Raw genomic sequence first — 18,341 nt, 5'->3', positions numbered from 1 at the left:
TTGTACATTGATTCCAGCCTAGGAACTATTGCTTTCGTGTCTAAAATGCTATGGACTGTCTCACAGAACGCATTGCTTTTAACAAGTATACCGCCGGTACGAGTATGCAGTTTTTTGTTTTGGCGTTGCTGCAAATTTCTGGAAGAACTTCTACGACAAATCTCCGTTCGTTCGACTTGATGAGAGGGGCCTTGGACCGTGCTTTGCCCCTTTCCATTTTCTTTGGCGTTGATGTTGTCGTCTTAATTCGAATTTGTTACAATTGAGTCATTACCGTTGATAGTTCATCATCAACGGCGCAATAACCGGTATCCGGTCTAGGCCTGCCTTAATAAGGAACTCCAGACATCCCGGTTTTGCGCCGAGGTCCACCAATTCGATATCCCTAAAAGCTGTCTGGCGTCCTGGCCCACGCCATCGCTCCATCTTAGGCAGGGTCTGCCTCGTCTTCTTTTCCTACCATAGATATTGCCCTTATAGACTTTCCGGGTGGGATCATCCTCATTCATACGGATTAAGTGACCCGTCCACCGTAACCTATTGAGCCGGATTTTATCCACAACCGGACGGTCATGGTATCGCTCATAGATTTCGTCATTGTGTAGGCTACGGAATCGTCTATCCTTATGTAGGGGGCCAAAAATTCTTCGGAGGATTCTTCTCTCGAACGCGGCCAAGAGTTCGCAATTTTTCTTGCTAAGAACCCAAGTTTCCGAGGAATACATGAGGACTGGCAAGATCATAGTCTTGTACAGTAAGAGCTTTGACCCTATGGTGAGACGTTTCGAGCGGAACAGTCTTTGTAAGCTGAAATAGGCTCTGTTGGCTGACAACAACCGTGCGCGGATTTCATCATCGTAGTTGTTATCGGTTGTGACTTTCGACCCTAGATAGGAGAAATTGTCAACGGTCTCAAAGTTGTATTCTCCTATCCTTATTCTTGTTCGTGTTTGTGTTTGACCAGTGCGGTTTGATGTTGTTGGTTGATTCGTCTTCGGTGCTGACGTTGCCACCATATATTTTGTCTTGCCTTCATTGATGTGCAGCCAAGATCTCGCGCCAAGCAGCGCCTGCTCGATCTGGATGAAGGCAGTTTGTACGTCTCGGGTCGTTCTTCCCATGATGTCGATATCGTCAGCATAGGCCAGTAGTTGGGTGGATTTGAAGAGGATCGTACCTCGTACCGTTGATAGTTAATTTAGGTTATTGTTGCTGCATTTGCACTTTTTTTTGACGCTACTTAGTCCGTTTGGTTAATACTTCACTCTTACTGTTTCCTTGGCGGCCGATCTACAGTGTTTTCCCTTCAACTCTTTTTATCAGTTGTTGTTATCCTTCTGAGGGGCTGAGTCCACAATTAGCCTTTTCCCCAGCTCCTGTTCGGCGGTCTTGCAGGAGTTTCGCTGACATGTAATAAGGTTCAGGAGCTCCTTCATGTTCCTATGTTCGACATTCATAGAGATTTTTTGCTAGACGATGGTAGCCACCTGCATTTTCCGTAGGACCGCCCGACTTCTTGAATAGCCTTTCTTCCTCCGGCCTTTTTTTTTGCAGATGACTTCCATCCTCTCCGGTAAGATTTCTTGCGTATCCACATAGTTAACGAGTTAGTCATTTTTACCCATTTTGGCGCCAGGACTATTACCGTGCATGCTCACTCTCTCACCATTAGTCCAGTTTTTGACTGGAACTGTGGGTCTTTCTACTATTTCACTAGGCGACCATTATAGCTTTGCGTCATCTTCGCTAGAAAATGCTGTTGCCTTGAATGATCCCCGTAATTGTCTATGCAAGCAGGGACACAAATCCTTATGGGGGTTTGTGTTCAGCATCGTAATCAAACACTAGTCATAAGTCCTTCTCAGTTGAGCCTGCATTGCGAACTTAATGATGTCGCAGTTTCGACATTAGCGTATTAGCTGTTTCCATGAGATGTAACTTTCGTTTAGGGTAACAGAATGCCACAGTTATTAACTCAAGTTCAACTTATTCCGAATCATTTACAAAATGATAAGTCCGTGTCGTCTTTGTCGCTGCTCGCATTAGTTCACCACCCTGACTGGTGGTTATTCGGGGCTACCAAGTTGGAGATGCCAGGTGACTTGATTCGGAAATTGTCCCATTGTTTAGGCACTAGCGATAATATTTTCCTGGTCTCAATTCTTTATGACTTTCCAGACTCATTCAGTTACGAATTTCAGAGGTCATGGGTTTAAAACGCAAAGATTTTTTTACAATGACATACATGAGGAAGAAAGATCGAGGACACTACCCATGGCACCAGCGCAGATCGATACACGGAGCAGGTATATTATTATGCCTCAATTTTTAATTAAGTGTATGTTTATGACCACCCCCAACACTAGACTATAGATAGTCTGTTATACATTTACTGCATCAACTAAATGCTTGTTAGCTATGGACACTTTTTTTTTAATCTAAGCCTTACCTTTCTTCTGCTTCCTTCTGCCATTTTGCAGCTACTTCCAAACGTTTCTCACGACCAACGTGTTTTTCAATCATCTTAATGAGTTCATATCTTTGCACTGACCCCAGGAGTATCATATTCTCAGGACTATCGACTAAGGGTAAACTTCTTAAATGTTTGTTTGCTTTCAAAATCTCTTTCAACTTTTGATAGCTGATTCCTTGCCAAATGTATTTCACGTCTCTCACCATGAAGTCCTCTACATAAATGTTATACATTCCTGGAAGATGCAAGCACAGAAATACATGTTGAAAAGATATGCATATTTCAAATGGATAGTGATAGTTACCTGAACTTGATGGCAAAAGATCTGGCAGATATGGTAATTTCTTAATAAGGATAATACTATCGTACATAGATGGCTGCAGTAATGCACCTATTGCATTGGCAATCAAAACAGCTATCATTACCGGAACGACATGAGTGATTTGCCCGGTCATCTCGAAGACAATAACAGCCACGGAAACAGTATGAGTTACAGCTCCTGAAAAGGCAGCAGCTCCGACAACTGCATATCCTCCTGGTATAATAGGGGACAGTCGACCGCCATATCGTACACCATTGGGGAACCATAGATGCATTCCTTCGCCGACTAATCGTCCTAACCCGGCGCCAATTTTGAACACAGGAATGAAAATACCGGATGGCACTGGGATAGTGGATGCGACGATGGAGAAGAAAAACTGAAAGAATTTAGTCGCATTGAATTCTTATCTTTATTTGGAATAGGTAATGTTGGCAAGGCTTACCGTGAATAAGCTATAACATGATAAGCTAACAAACACATTCGTATGAGGTGTTGTCCAATGAGTAACAATTGCAGCTTGCTCGACTGTTAATTCTTCATGTGACCAGGTGAAATTCGAGAAAAGATCTGTGACTTGTTGATGTGTGCTTAATTCGCCGGCGATGAATTGCCCGGTTCCAGGCGGAAATGATAGCGTAGAAACTAATAAGGCCAGGATACCTGGATACAGAAATCGGCTGAAAATTATCAAAAAATTAGTAAACTTTATCGACCGGGATAAGGATGCGTCTATTACTTCTTTTGAAGAAACTTATTTATCTTTTTATTCGATCTCATAAATAATACGTATTTCCTATGCACCCACACGTAAAGAGCTCCTCCAACTCCACAAACTACCCTGGAACGAAAAATCGATTTTATTATTTCGTTTTGCTTTATCTGGAATTAACAAATTGTAATTTTATTTTGGATATGTGTGTCCTTTTTCCTTCCTTCAACATAAAGAATGATTATGGTGCGCTGATAACTGCATTAATTATGTATTCTGCAAGAAGGTCTATTCGAAAGCCCTAAATTTTGCGTACAGGGAACAGATGCCCCTTTTTAGTGTGATCCTTGCCGAAGTAATGGAGGAATGGAAAATTAAAAATTTAGCTTCTTATAATATCTACTTCCTTCCTGAAGAGGGAAGGGGTGGAATTTTAAGGTCTAGTGTAGATAACCGGCGGGAGTTGTTTTACTTGGTGACTTGATCGGGCTTCGGCAATGGACAGAACGATTTTGAAACTGATAATCGTGAGGCCGCTTGACGTCTAGGCGCTCCGATGATCAGGAGCATGGCTCGCCTGTTGCAGCTGTTTCGTCGCAATTTGCGGCGACCAATCCAGCAAGGGGACTGTGAACGAACCTCTTCACCATTCGCTTGTAACACGAAATAGCACCAAAGATTCATCGAGCATTTTCTGCAATACGCTCGAAATGGATCCTTTGCATATAGACCAGGTATTTCCAGGCTCTATATATATATAGCAACTCCGAACATTCTATCTAAAATCAACGATGTCGCTGCGGCAAATGCAGTCATTTGGGTATTGTGGTACAGTTTTAGTTGCTAGGTTGCACGGTCAGAAGATTCCGTTTTGCGTTATTAGTTTGAGTGACTGAAGAGATCCACCATGAAAAATTCGATTGAAACGTCGGCGCGACGTGGTAGGACTTAAATTAATATGGGCAGCAGACGGATGAAAAATAAAGTTCAGAGAATTAACTGCAACTATGTCACCTACAGTGAGAGACGCGTGGCTGAAATTCTGGACACTATGGCGATAGTCACTACAGACATGCTCAGAATGCCCTATACGCGAGGAAGCAGCGGAACCTTTTCAGATTATTCAACGAATCCCAATAGCGCAGCCAGACAGTGCAGTTTTCGGTAATGTAGCCAAAAGGGTACTGGGGTGAACTTTGGGAACAGCATACTGAGCATACTAAGTGGATTACCGCCGAAGGCACCCGCCGGCACCTGCGGAGATTGTGATAACTCGAAAATAAAATCAAAAATAAATGAAAAATGAAATAAAGGAATAAATTCAGAAAAGCTTTATTCAGAGTGGGGTCAGTTAACTCTCCTACTTTGGCAACTGGTCCGCAATGTACGTAATGTAAAACCGTTTCTTCAGGCTGATTGTGTAAAACCGCATGGAAAATAGTTACATTTTCTCTTGTGGAAACTACTCCCTACTACTACCAAAACTCCGTTTCAACTCCTTCCTACGCAATCACCGAACCTTGGCGAATCAATCACGGCGCCGTCATTTAATTAATTTATTAATTTAGAAACGAGCACTTTTCAGTTTTCCCTTTTGGACGCTTCCAAATTCAGTTTCTTCACGATTTTCTGCTTAAGTTATAAACGAATCCACTAGATTCGAAATATAAAATAAAATAACCTCTCGGCGTAATTTCACGTAAATAACCCGTACTTAGTATCATATTTTCCACATCTCTGTAGCCAAAAACTTGGCGCTCGGTGATCGGGTTTTTCTTCATTTCCCAAACTCCCTTGCGATGAATAATGTATCAAAAATAGGTTTTAGGGTTTTATGTAATGGAGGTGCTTAAGGTTCCTCGATATGGGGTACAGGGAAAATACCCTGTATCTTTCCTGACGGTTAAGATTTCTAGTTGGTTGTGAGAAGGTTTCTTCTTGATTTCGTTGAAGAATAGGTCAGTTCAACTTGGGTTTGGTATCGTGGGCAGCAGTGAAGCTCAAAAACGTCTTTCTCTCGTGAGCCAGTACCCAAATCGGGCAAACACCAGTCAGCCCGATTTGTTGAGAACATGTTTTATATTAGTTCAATTGACTATTGGGTTAGGTATGGTGTAATGACTTGTAGATAATTGCCATCGTCAAAAGACTATCCTGAGGGGCCGGATATTATCAAGAGGGAGAGCTATTCCGAAAAGCTAAAAAGTTGTCGAAATTGACCGTGAAGGTCCGCCTGCAAATATTGAAGCTCCAAAGAAATGTTCCGTCGATACATGCTTGCACGCCTCAGTGCTAGTCGGGCTCGGTGTCATTTCACAAAAATTCACGTGTCCTGTCCGGTACATGGGTCTACACCGGATCCTGAAAAAGACTCAATCATGGGGATTCGCGTGCATCTATCGAAATGAACAACCTGTTAACTAAGCCTGCAAGTAAAAAAAGGCTAGACCACGAGCTTAGAGCCGTAAAACTTCGGACCCGAGTGCCACGATTGAAAGGAGGATCCGCAATGCATCACACCCTCGACCGCCTCATATGTTTTGTTAGGTATGGTTCCCGCCTTTTCTGTACATCCTAAGGCCATGATTTGCAAATGCATGCATTTCATGAAAAGCATTTTACACGAAATTAGCGCGACCGAGACCGGCTGATCGATTGACAGCGGAAAAGATGAACCGGGGAGTTGATAGTTTGTGGATTAACACTTGAGAGGAGAAGTTTGGTAGCAGATTGTAAAAGTCGTATATTTGAACACGTCCTAAAAATTCATAATAATTAGTGCCGGTTTGTGAGGAGGTGCGATTTGAGTAAAAGGAAGAGATCTCTTTCGAAAAGGCGTGCGGAAGGTGACGATTTAGAGAGAGTTATACGGACAGAGTGCGAGTTGTCGCAAAAAACTCCCCGGAAATGGAAAATCGAGGACGCTCTTTCTTTCTCCGTGAGAGCGTTATTTCTCTGATATCAGTGGCATTGAGATCCTTATACCAGCGACTTTAGAGGACGGCCAACATTCCCGTGAATCTAAAGTGGAGTTCGCTTCGCTGATGTCTGAATGCGTGAGTCAGTTTCAGAGTTTTATTGTGCGGCTATAGAGTGCTTTATTGATTAATCTGACCGCAATAGACGCATCTCAGAAAACTTTCAGTTTTATGAATTAAATCGCTAATGTAGATTAGAGAATTAGACTGCGCTGCCCTCGCTATTGGGCATAAATTTATTAATGGAGAATGAGTGAAAACTTTATTATAAACAAATAATTAAAAGATACTTTGTGAAGACAGAGAAGAGGAAATAAATAAGGAAATAAGAGGGGTAACTGTCGTAGCATATGAAAGGATTGGAATCTGCAACGAATAGTATTTGTATTATATTGCTGATAGGTGGTCAGCAGCAGATTCCGCTGCTAGATTCCATTGATTATTAATCCGTGTTTATTGAGAAAAGTTTCGAATGCAATAATTTTTCTTTTCCTTGCTTTTGAATATCGGTATTTGCAAGAATAAATATTCACACCAACGAAAAAGAAACAACAAGTCTTTATTATTTCAAATAATTAATCGTTGGAAACACCGCATAATTTCATTCAGATTTATAAATTAATTTTAGCAATTCCTATAATTTATTACTTTATCATTTTATATATTTGTTTTATTTTCTACTATTCTGTTTATTTCTTTTCTTCATTCAACGAAACTTTAATCTGATTATTAAAAAAATATACTTTGTAATGAATTATCACTTGACAATTTTGACTTGAGGATTTCCTTTTACCCTTCTCCTCCCTAACTCCGCAAAACTTATTTACAGCAAGGAATATCCTCCGATCCTCAACGCAGGGCGGGTACCTCAAAGGCCGCGCCTAACAATATATCTGAGGCATGGGAAACATTGATCGAAATGCCCACGCATCGGAAAGGTCGCATGAATTTTTACGAAATGACTCGGGTATAACGGTTTTGTGGTCACCTTATGTGAGAAACTTCTATCTATTTTTCTACCCCTATATAACAACAAATCCAACATATTTCTTCATATTTTTCAAAACTACAAGACATACTTACATAGCCATATAGCCATAGACATTAACCTCACCCTAAATAAACAAACTGCCTACTTCCGAATACTGTACATATACATGCACGTATATAAATTGATCATACCCATATTTCCCATTTACTTTGTGCACAAAAGTATACATATATAATGTGCATATTAAATATGGCTGGTTTAATGTATAAATATATCTATCAGAATTGGAACTACCCGCAAACTTCATTAGCCGCATATACTATATACCTACATACGAACATGTCTTTTTGGAGTAATTGATATTGATATACAAATGACTTGAAAACTGAAATAAAATAATTTTTTCCATTCATATGAACCTCCCCCACCCCATTCATATGTGGTATTGACGAATTTATGATATATGTGATGATGACGTCATACGCGTTGCATTTTGAGCCCTCACTCCCCTTCATTTCACCCGACATCAAATATGGGACCAGTTTTAAAAAGTACTAATTGAGCCCTTTCATTACCCACACATAGCCACATAATGCGAAAAAAAATGTTGCACTCTCCATTCACATGTATGGGGAGCCCCCCTTAAACTCAACATAAAATGGCGCCATTCGCTATATCTAAAGGGAACAACCGACTACACGCTCTCACCAATTTTCGTGACAACCGGTCTAGCCCTTTCTCGATTTATTCAGACAGACAGAAGAACAGACAGACGTCGCTCGATTCTGTTTCAAACAAAACATTAAAAAGATGTCTAAATTTCAAATACATGAAATGAAAAGTATTACTGGCCAACAGATAGTCAAGGAAATCTTTCAGCGTATGGCTGTAAGGGCTTCCAAAAGTTTTTGGGTACTTCGAGACAAGCACTACTTTGTAAATTGGGACAGGAATATGATGAGGGAACACTTGTTTTGTAGGGGTTTTATAACCATGAAACAAGCGCCAGTGACGCCCTAGCAAGGTCATCTCAAGTCCGCATCTCAATTACAAATGGGGAAGAAAAATATATCAGACGAGAATGCAATCAGTCGTCAATAAAGTTAATTAAAAAAAAAGACTTACCCCATTAAAGCGAAGATGAACAGCTCCTGAGGATCAAATGGGAAATCAGCAGTAAAATGTGTGAGGAAGAAAGCACGAACAGTGTCTGTATTCTGGAACCAAACTGCTAACAGCCGAAATATCGTTGCACCACATACTGCGGCGAAGAAGCCTCGCCAATAGTTTCGCACAGCGAAATACGTTGTAGTTACTTCGATACTAAATAGGACACCCCCTATAGGTGCTGCAAAACACGCTCCCACTCCTACAGCACAAGCTGCTGCTAACATTTCTGAGTTGCGTGACTCATTCTCGTAGATTCCTTGAAAGGAAGTTACTAACTTACTCAATAATTGTGCAACTATACTAGCTATGTGCACAAATGGACCCTGGAAAAAAAGAGAAGAATATTATATCTAATTAATTTGAAAATGGTACAGCTAGACATAATGTCTACATATAAATGTATATCACATTAGGACAAACATGTATGTATTTTAAATTATATATAACTGACTTTGCTAATAAACTATCCTATATGAGGAGGATGAATGAACACTAGGTTTATATGTTTTGGACGGCAAGGAAATGAGTCCTTCCCACACTTAACACCACCTGTTCTATTAGTTATGTTTAACATTTAATGACTCCTGAGAACTCTTGTTTCTGGGTGGAAAATCAAGGCGGATGATTAAATCCTATGAATTGCCTTTCCAAGAGTAAAAGCTTTATACAAATTGCTAACCTTAGTAAATATAACATAGCTAACTACTTCGGTGATACGAACGGTGGAACGAACAGACTCAGGTTTTTTAGCTTATTATATCACAATCCCACCCATCGTGGATCACACATGGGTAAATGGGAAGAAGCTACAACCATTTGTCAAAATTAAGTTTTATTTATATTTCCTCATAAATAGAAAGTAGGTTGCCGATTTTGTAGATTTGTAGAGAGTTCCTGTAAGGCTCCAGGTGCCGTCAATTTTCACAGTGCCTCGTGGAAGTGAAATTTTCCCTTACTCCTGCTATACATAAATACTTGTGTAAGTTAGAAAGTGACCCTCATACTAGTCTTATTGAACAAGATGGTTCATTACAAGCAATTAACTCAATGTTTCGGGTATCTACTACCGCTTCAGTTCGTAATTAACATATCCAGTGTGCCCCTTCATTTAAAACAATGTTGGGCTAAACCAAAAAAAAATCGAATTTTTACAGCTCCTACGAGTATATACATTTTAATAGTGTTCATCCAGTAAAGTTGGTTTGACAATGTTAATCTTGTGGGTTCTAATCTTTATATGACCCTCCTTAGATCCTGTGAAACACGACATTTCCATAAACTCATCTTTTCGTAAACAATAGGACATAAACATCGGAATTAACAAGCAAGATACTCATATAGTTGGCATTTGTATCTTGAATACCCTGGTCTGTTATTTTCTAAATAAGAATGATCGTAAATAAAATGAGCAGAATTGAGATGTCCGAAAAAAATATAATTTTCAATAAAACTCCACCCAAGAGACGCCCTCAAAAGATCCCTGCACCTGTTTTCCACTCAACCATCATATTTGAGGCTCTTAGAGTCTGGATTCTGGGTAGCGATTCCCTAGAGCCAAAACAACAGTTTCGACCTGCCACCAAGGAGAAAATTCCAATAGATTTCGTTAGGTGGGCTTTAAAAAAAAGAAAGATCGTTGATGTATTGCAAGATTTCCTTTTCTTCACCGTTGGATCGGAAAAGGGCCGTGGAGTTGAAGCGTAATTTCTTCGAATACAAACAACATATCTAGATTGGGACATATTTTTGTGAGCGTATAAGCTGTAATCGTACAACTAGCTACTTTGACTGATAGTCAAAAGCAATATCAAGGCTCCGGATCCATCAATGATGTTCTTAGATTTCAACGAACAAATACAGAACTGCTTTTTCAGATGCCGTACACTGCCTGCCGTTGTTTAGAAAAGTATTTAATCCTCCTACGATAAGAGCTGGACACGAGAGCTTATAAGCCGTTTCCGAAATATCGGTATTTGCAACATCAATAAATTAACACTAGCGAATAGGGAAAAAGAAATTTTTATTATTTTAAATAATTCATCCGGACCTAAGAGCTACCGCCCAATCAGTTTGCTGCCTAACATCAGGTATTTGTGGTTTTGGTATTAGAAACCTGGAACGGAAATACGCCATTTCCATCATCCTATCCTCAATCATCAGCCACTGTCTCTACAAACTCCACTTTTCCGGCGACTGGAAGAGTGCTCGTATTGCCCGAGGAAAACCAAAACCCTGTCTATCTCGATACCTACAAGCCTATCTCAATCCTATCTTCTACTGCCAAAATCTTTGAGCGGATGAACACAAATTTCGGCCGGATTTTCTCTCTACCGCTCTACATACAGATAGAGATGGCTGAAGAGAACCTTTTGTTGAGCACATCTATTCCCTTAGTTGTTCCTAGGACTCCAACCCAAAAACCACCTTTTTGATCCATAAGGTAGAGTGTTTTTTACACGGGTAACTTCCCTCAGTCCCAATTATACAAACCTTGCCATCATTAGTCGCCATTCTAGCTTCTAGTCCCAAAACCTATCCTATTCTATCTTATCCACACCCTCGATCCCCCTTCCCGCCATGTTTTTATAAAAATTCTAGTTCGTTTTCTTCCGAAATGTGTTTTTTGAACACTTTTGATGGCGAGATGAATCTGTGTAGGCTAGTATGTTAACTTACTTAACCAATTGGGAGTAGAGATATAAACAAGGCATTGGGCCACGTACCACGCACACTCATCTTTTACCTACAATAGCATTTAGTGACAAAAGAAATTATCCGCTTAGCTAAACTGCGCTTCCAATCCCAGGAGCGTAGTCCTTATTAAAATCGTGCGTTATTACTGAATAAAAAGAAGAGGTGAAGAGACGACCTGAAGTATGGAATCAAAACTCCTGTTTACTATGGGAAGTCTAAGTAGTTCTTTCAACCACTGTATTCACTGCCGAAGAGAACCGACCTTTGTTCAGTTGGTAACAGCATAGAAATGCAAAAATGGTCTGCCAATTGATTAATCTACACTTCTATTATCTGGACCAGTTTTAACCGCCAGCCGGATCCTCCACATGCTAGAGTGGAGAAAAATCCACGTATTGTTCGGTCAGAAGTCTATTGAAGCAAGATGTCTTAGGGGCTGCCCACAGGGAGGGGTTCTCTCTCGACTGTTATGGCTCTTGGTAACGGATACCCTACTGTGGCTTCTTGAGGACAAAAAAGTCTTCGCGCAAGCACTTGTAGACGACCTAGCCGTAATAATTATCGACAAGTTTGCGAATACAGTATGTGACTGCTTGAATGCAACTCTGCATGAAATCCACAGTTGGTGCCTCCGCAATGGATTCACGGTGAACGCTAGGAAGACTGGACTAGTTATGTTCACTAGGAACGTCAGGTGGGGCAGCTACGCTACCACCTTAGCAGGGGCGAAAATCCAGTCGCACCATTCGAATCTGTTCCGACAGTCGGGCGGCATTATCAGCATTAAACAGCAACGACATATCAAGCCAGTTGATGTGCAGTTGTCATTAGGGCCGACTGAACGAAACAATCCTGATGTGGGTGCCGGGGCACTCTAACATCGCTGGTAATGTGGAGGCTGACAAACGCCGAGGGTCTCCACAATGCTGGGCCAGAACCAGCTCTTGGAATCCGACCATCCACTGTCAAGTCTACTGTGAAGGGTGAAATTACAAAAGGAATCACCCAGCTGATTGGAGAAATTGGGACTCTTGCCGGCAGGCGAAAATCCTTGTGAAAGAGCCTAGGGTTAATAGAGCGGCATTTTTGTTGTCCCTTAAGAAGTGGGACATTTTAACGGGGCACTGCTCCTTAAACTACAATATGGAAAGATTGGGGTGGTGGTTTCGGCTATGTGCAGCCAATGTGAGATGGACCAAAAGACGGCCCTGCACTTTTTATGCAGCTGCCCCGCCTCCTCAGATCTCAGACGAAGACACCTTGGTAAGGTTTTCTTCAATGAAAAATCTGCACACTCTCTACCTCTGGAGAATGTTCCCAGATTCGCTAAATTCAATGGTTTATAGGTAATTTATGGGGATAGTACAATGGGCCTCGGAGCTGCCGCTCCCCCCGGTAAACTAAACTAATTAAACCGCCGGCAAAAAAAGGCAGCGCACAGACAGTGTATCTAATTTGAAAAAGTTTTCTGTTCATAAGACCTGAAAGAGGGATTTATCATTTATCATACTTCTTCCCTTAATTGCTTCATTGCACAAAGCAGAATAAAATTAATGGTTTACGATGAAGTCACTCTTAGTCAACGACAATTACGTCAGTGTTCTACCGAATGAGGTAACCATTTTTGGACCCAGTGACGGTAATAACTCATTTCCAAAAAATTTTGTTCTTACGTCAATGTTCCACCAAATAGCAATATGTCATGGCATAAACACATACAAATTATTATTTTTATGATCTTAAAATCATCCAGACTGTTGGTTACGCATATTGGAAAAATTTAGAAATATTTCCTGTCACCCCTTGTTAAGAAAACAACTAAATTCCACTAAAAAGCTATAATAATAGGCACAAATATCCCATTGACATGTGTTTCGAAGATCAATTAATAATTCAAAAATAGAATGAAATACATTGGCACTCACTTCTTTGCCTAGTGGCATACCGCTGCCAAGAGTCGCTGTTAGTCCAATCACTTTAGCAATCAAAGTCTTAAAGGTGAGATACTCTTTGAGTGCAACCCCTCGTAAAATTGTTTTCATTTCGGGGATTCCAGAACCTATGGAAAGAAAAAAAAAACAATCAAAAAAGATGAACAGAAGAGAATTAAAGTAGATTTAGTAAAAAAATCCATTCAAGCAAACTTATGTACTTAACTTGTGTAATTAAAATCTACACCAACCGAATCTTTATGCATAAGAACGCTTAGATTAGTAGTTTGTATCTCGTAAGTAAACAAATTGTTTACGGAATCTAAGAATAGCTGAGAAAAGTTTCGTTGCAATTTTGTTTGTAAGTTTTGCATCTGAATGCTTCTTAGTCGAGGAATGTACGTAGTCATTGTTGTTGAAACATTCTCCTATATGCCCCGGGCAAGTCCTGCAAGGACGGACTCTAATATAGCCCGAGTTGAAGCGAATTCAACGGCACCCTTTGAATTAATGGGCCATTAATCGCTAATTCTGTGTATATTTATAAAGTCTGTTGTGGTTATTTCCAGTCAGCTTTCTGCCCACGAAAATTTTTTGATCACCGCAGCCTTCACATCAAATAAATACAGACTTAAACTTCCTAAACACAAATTTCAACATCCGTTCTTAAGCGCTTGTATAATTATTTAGAATAAATGAAATACTTTGCTAAAAAAACAACTGCTGAGGCAAAGAATATTGCAAATAGATATGGGGCCTCAGTCACTGAGCACATGTGGAGGATTTTAAAAATTCCATTCATGCCAAACATATCAAACAACAAACTAATTACTAAGTAATTCGCCTATTTTGAAACTTACCTATACTCTGAGGTGCAATAAGGTGCACGAATCCCGCTGAGAATAATATGAGGCAAACCGGCAGCGAAACCCATGCCAAATACTGTGCCACTGGTTGGATTGTTAAATCTCTATAGAGCCATACTCGCGCTAGATTAACACAGAAAAAGATAATTTGAAAAGGAAAAGATAAATTAATCGCATTGTTAGGCTCACCACTTGTACATATTGATATTCCTTTGTCCATGATATAAGACAGTACTGCCATTATAATACCTAATAATGCCAGGAAGACCCAGTCCTCCCCTAAACGGGCAAATGTTCGCTTCCAAATCCATGATAAAACCTTAATTAGACGACTTCTCCTTTTGTTGAATAATTCCTGAAAATAGTTGAAACCCCTGATAGGTTAATAATACGGGATTCTCTTGTTGGCATTGTTTGGAGCTTTATGCACGGAGCTGATCCAAAAGGTAATGATGAATGCGAGTGAATGCGCATAAAAATATAAAAAAATATGTCAATCTACTCTCACCCCCGAATATGTGACTTCCCAAAGGTGGTTTCTACGAGCTGTATTCATTTGAATACTAGCGGTCAGAAAGAAAAGAGGGAAGTGTAAAAAAATTTAGTAAGATTTGTCACCAACTATCTCAGCTCTCAAAAAAGCTACTCAAAATACAATACATACGATTTAGTAGAACTATTTGATAATTCTTCTCACCCTTTGTACTGCAGTTGCTTGCTCAATGATGTTCATCAGACATTTATATGGTTTACACAGGGATCTTATATGGCAGCAGACAAAGAAGTGCTATCAACGTACTTCCAATGAAAAAGGTATCCAAACGTTAACAATATTATCCGATGAACAAAAGAAATTCATATTGTGTCTCGATTTATGATGAAAATTTTATTTACAAGTTTGAAATCTTTATCTGAGATACAATATATTATGATTAACAACCTAGAAAATGGACCGTTCATACCTATAATCGGCTACCGCCACATAGATGAAATGCGCCGTCCATGGAAAAACCTTTGCAAATTGCGAGCTTGGCACTTTTTTACTAGGACAACGCATCATCATCATCAAACGCAGCAATGACCAGTATCGGTCTAGGTCTGCCTTAGTAAGTAACTCCAGACATCTCAGTTTTGTGTCGTGGTCAACAAATTCGTTGTCTGGCCTCCTGGTTTACGCCATCGCTCCCTCCGAGGCAGGTTCTGCGCGCCTTTCGTTGGCGCAACAATCCACCTTGGACCAGGGCCTTGAAGTTGTTGTTAGTGCACTTCATTCAAGATCCTGATGGTACACTACTCCCACTTGAACATCGCCTCGCCGCCGAAATAGCTGTTCATGTCAAGGCTAGCGTACTCCACCACGTCCGACAAAATTCTGGCCTATATCAGAACGAAAGCGAACTCAACTTTGTCACCTCTCTCATGTGTGAAACTGACGAAGGATGGCTGTCCTGACCGAGTGATAGCTTCCTTCAAAGTGACATATCCACACGACTTCGATGCTATCGTCCAATCTTCCTTTTGGCCTTCCTTCGTCAAGCCTTATCAGAGGACTAAGCTTTGTGAAAATTTCCGGTCCGCCTGCCTGCCACGCTGAACTTGAATGATTCCGACAACTATACGCTCTTTTATCAAAATATAAAGTGTCTAAGGTCCAAGCTATCGGATTTCAAACTGTCTGCCTTAGCATTCCAACATCATGTCATCTCATCATCATCATCAACGGCGCAACAACCGGTATCCGGTCTAGGCCTGCCTTAATAAGGAACTCCAGACATCCCGGTTTTGCGCCGAGGTCCACCAATTCGATATCCCCAAAAGCTGTCTGGCGTCCTGGCCCGCGCCATCGCTCCATCTTAGGCAGGGTCTGCCTCGTCTTCTTTTCCTACCATAGATATTGCCCTTATAGACTTTCCGGGTGGGATCATCTTCATCCATACGGATTAAGTGACCCGCCCACCGTAACCTATTGAGCCGGATTTTATCCACAACCGGACGGTCATGGTATCGCTCATAGATTTCGTCATTGTGTAGGCTACGGAATCGTCCATCCTCATGTAGGGGGCCAAAAATTCTTCGGAGGATTCTTCTCTCGAACGCGGCCAAGAGTTCGCAATTTTTCTTGCTAAGAACCCAAGTTTCCGAGGAATACATGAGGACTGGCAAGATCATAGTCTTGTACAGTAAGAGCTTTGACCCTATGGTGAGACGTTTCGAGCGGAACAGTCTTTGTAAGCTGAAATAGGCTCTGTTGGCTGACAACAACCGTGCGCGGATTTCATCATCGTAGTTGTTATCGGTTGTGATTTTCGACCCTAGATAGGAGAAATTGTCAACGGTCTCAAAGTTGTATTCCCCTATCCTTATTCTTGTTCGTGTTTGTGTTTGACCAGTGCGGTTTGATGTTGTTGGTTGATTCGTCTTCGGTGCTGACGTTGCCACCATGTATTTTGTCTTGCCTTCATTGATGTGCAGCCCAAGATCTCGCGCCGCCTGCTCAATCTGGATGAAGGCAGTTTGAACGTCTCGGGTGGTTCTTCCCATGATGTCGATATCGTCAGCATAGGCCAGTAGTTGGGTGGACTTGAAGAGGATCGTACCTCTTGCATTCACCTCAGCATCACGGATCACTTTCTCGAGGGCCAGGTTAAAGAGGACGCATGATAGCGCATCCCCTTGTCGTAGACCGTTGTTGATGTCGAATGGTCTTGAGAGTGATCCTGCTGCTTTTATCTGGCCTCGCACATTGGTCAGGGTCAGCCTAGTCAGTCTTATTAATTTCGTCGGGATACCGAATTCTCTCATGGCCGTGTACAGTTTTACCCTGGCTATGCTATCATAGGCGGCTTTAAAGTCGATGAACAGATGGTGCAACTGTTGTCCATATTCCAACAGTTTTTCCATCGCCTGCCGCAGAGAGAAAATCTGATCTGTTGCTGATTTGCCTGGAGTGAAGCCTCTTTGGTATGGGCCAATGATGTTCTGGGCGTATGGGGCTATCCGGCCTAGCAAGATAGTGGAGAATATCTTATAGATGGTACTCAGCAACGTGATACCTCTATAATTGCTGCACTGTGTGATATCTCCCTTTCTATGTATGAGACAGATTATGCCTCGTTGCCAATCGTCAGGCATTGATTCGCTGTCCCATACCTTGAGCACAAGTTGATGAACCACTTGGTGTAACTGGTCGCCTCCATATTTAACCAATTCGGCTGTAATTCCATCGGCTCCTGGCGACTTATGATTTTTTAGCCGATGAATTGCACGGACTGTTTCTCCTAAACTTGGTGGTGGCAGTATTTGTCCGTCGTCTTCAGTTGGCGGGACCTCCAACTCGCCGATGTTCTGGTTGTTCAGTAGCTCATCAAAGTACTCAACCCATCGCTCTAATATGCCCATTCTGTCGGAAATCAGATTTCCCTCTTTGTCTCGGCAGGATGAGCATCGAGGTGTATAAGGCTTCATCCTGCTGACTTGTTGGTAAAACTTCCGCGCCTGGTGCGGTTGCTCCCTGTAGTTTTCTAGTTCACAGACTTGTTGGTTCTCCCAGGCTTCCTTTTTCCGTCTGTGAAGTCGCTTCTCCGCTCGACGGAGTTCGTGATAAGTCTCTGCGCGTGCCCGCGTTCTTTGAGAATGCAACATTACTCGGTATGCGGCATTCTTCCGTTCCGTTGCTAGCTTACATTCATCGTCAAACCAGCCGTTCCGACTCCTTTTGCGGCTGGGGCCAAGTATATTTGTGGCCGTATCCATGATAACGTTCTTCAGGTGGTTGTGAAGATCATTAGTTGATGCTTCATCTCCAGGTCCTCTATTGACTGCGGTTATTGCGGCATCCATTTCCCTCTTATAGGTGTCGCGGAGGGTTGTGTTGTGGATGGCTTCAGTGTTCACTCTCACCTGATTGTCAGAGGGGATTCTAGGTGGTATTGTTATTCGAGCTCGGAGCACCATGCCAACGAGATAGTGATCCGAGTCTATATTGGCCCCCCTATATGTTCTGACATTCATCAAGGCTGAGAGGTGGCGGCGTTCGATCAACACGTGGTCAATTTGGTTGAAAGTGGTCCCGTCTGGAGAGGCCCACGTATGTTTGTGGACCGCTTTCCGCGCAAACCAGGTACTTCCAACAACCATTTCGTGTGACCCTGCTAATTGAATAGTCCGCAGTCCGTTATCATTTGTTTTTTCGTGTAAGCTATGGGAG

The 18,341-nt window shown here is 41.5% G+C and overlaps 1 protein-coding gene across 5 annotated transcripts in view; it reads right to left on the bottom strand.

Moving 5' to 3' along the window:
• Window positions 1-18,341, bottom strand: part of LOC119655582 (chloride channel protein 2) — a 129,406-nt gene that overhangs the window by 4,891 nt on the left and 106,174 nt on the right. For all 5 annotated transcript variants that reach the window (XM_038061548.1, XM_038061525.1, XM_038061555.1 and 2 more), the window contains 8 exons: window positions 14,324-14,489; window positions 14,129-14,257; window positions 13,263-13,396; window positions 8,599-8,966; window positions 3,532-3,633; window positions 3,238-3,472; window positions 2,778-3,171; window positions 2,450-2,708 (listed from right to left, as the gene is read on the bottom strand). In XM_038061548.1, coding sequence (XP_037917476.1) covers window positions 2,450-2,708; window positions 2,778-3,171; window positions 3,238-3,472; window positions 3,532-3,633; window positions 8,599-8,966; window positions 13,263-13,396; window positions 14,129-14,257; window positions 14,324-14,489 — 1,787 coding nt within the window. The remainder of the gene's footprint in view (window positions 1-2,449; window positions 2,709-2,777; window positions 3,172-3,237; window positions 3,473-3,531; window positions 3,634-8,598; window positions 8,967-13,262; window positions 13,397-14,128; window positions 14,258-14,323; window positions 14,490-18,341) is intronic.

This window comes from Hermetia illucens, chromosome 1, assembly GCF_905115235.1.
Source record: "Hermetia illucens chromosome 1, iHerIll2.2.curated.20191125, whole genome shotgun sequence".
Lineage (NCBI taxonomy): Eukaryota > Metazoa > Arthropoda > Insecta > Diptera > Stratiomyidae > Hermetia > Hermetia illucens.
This window is presented reverse-complemented; position numbering and strand designations above follow the sequence as displayed.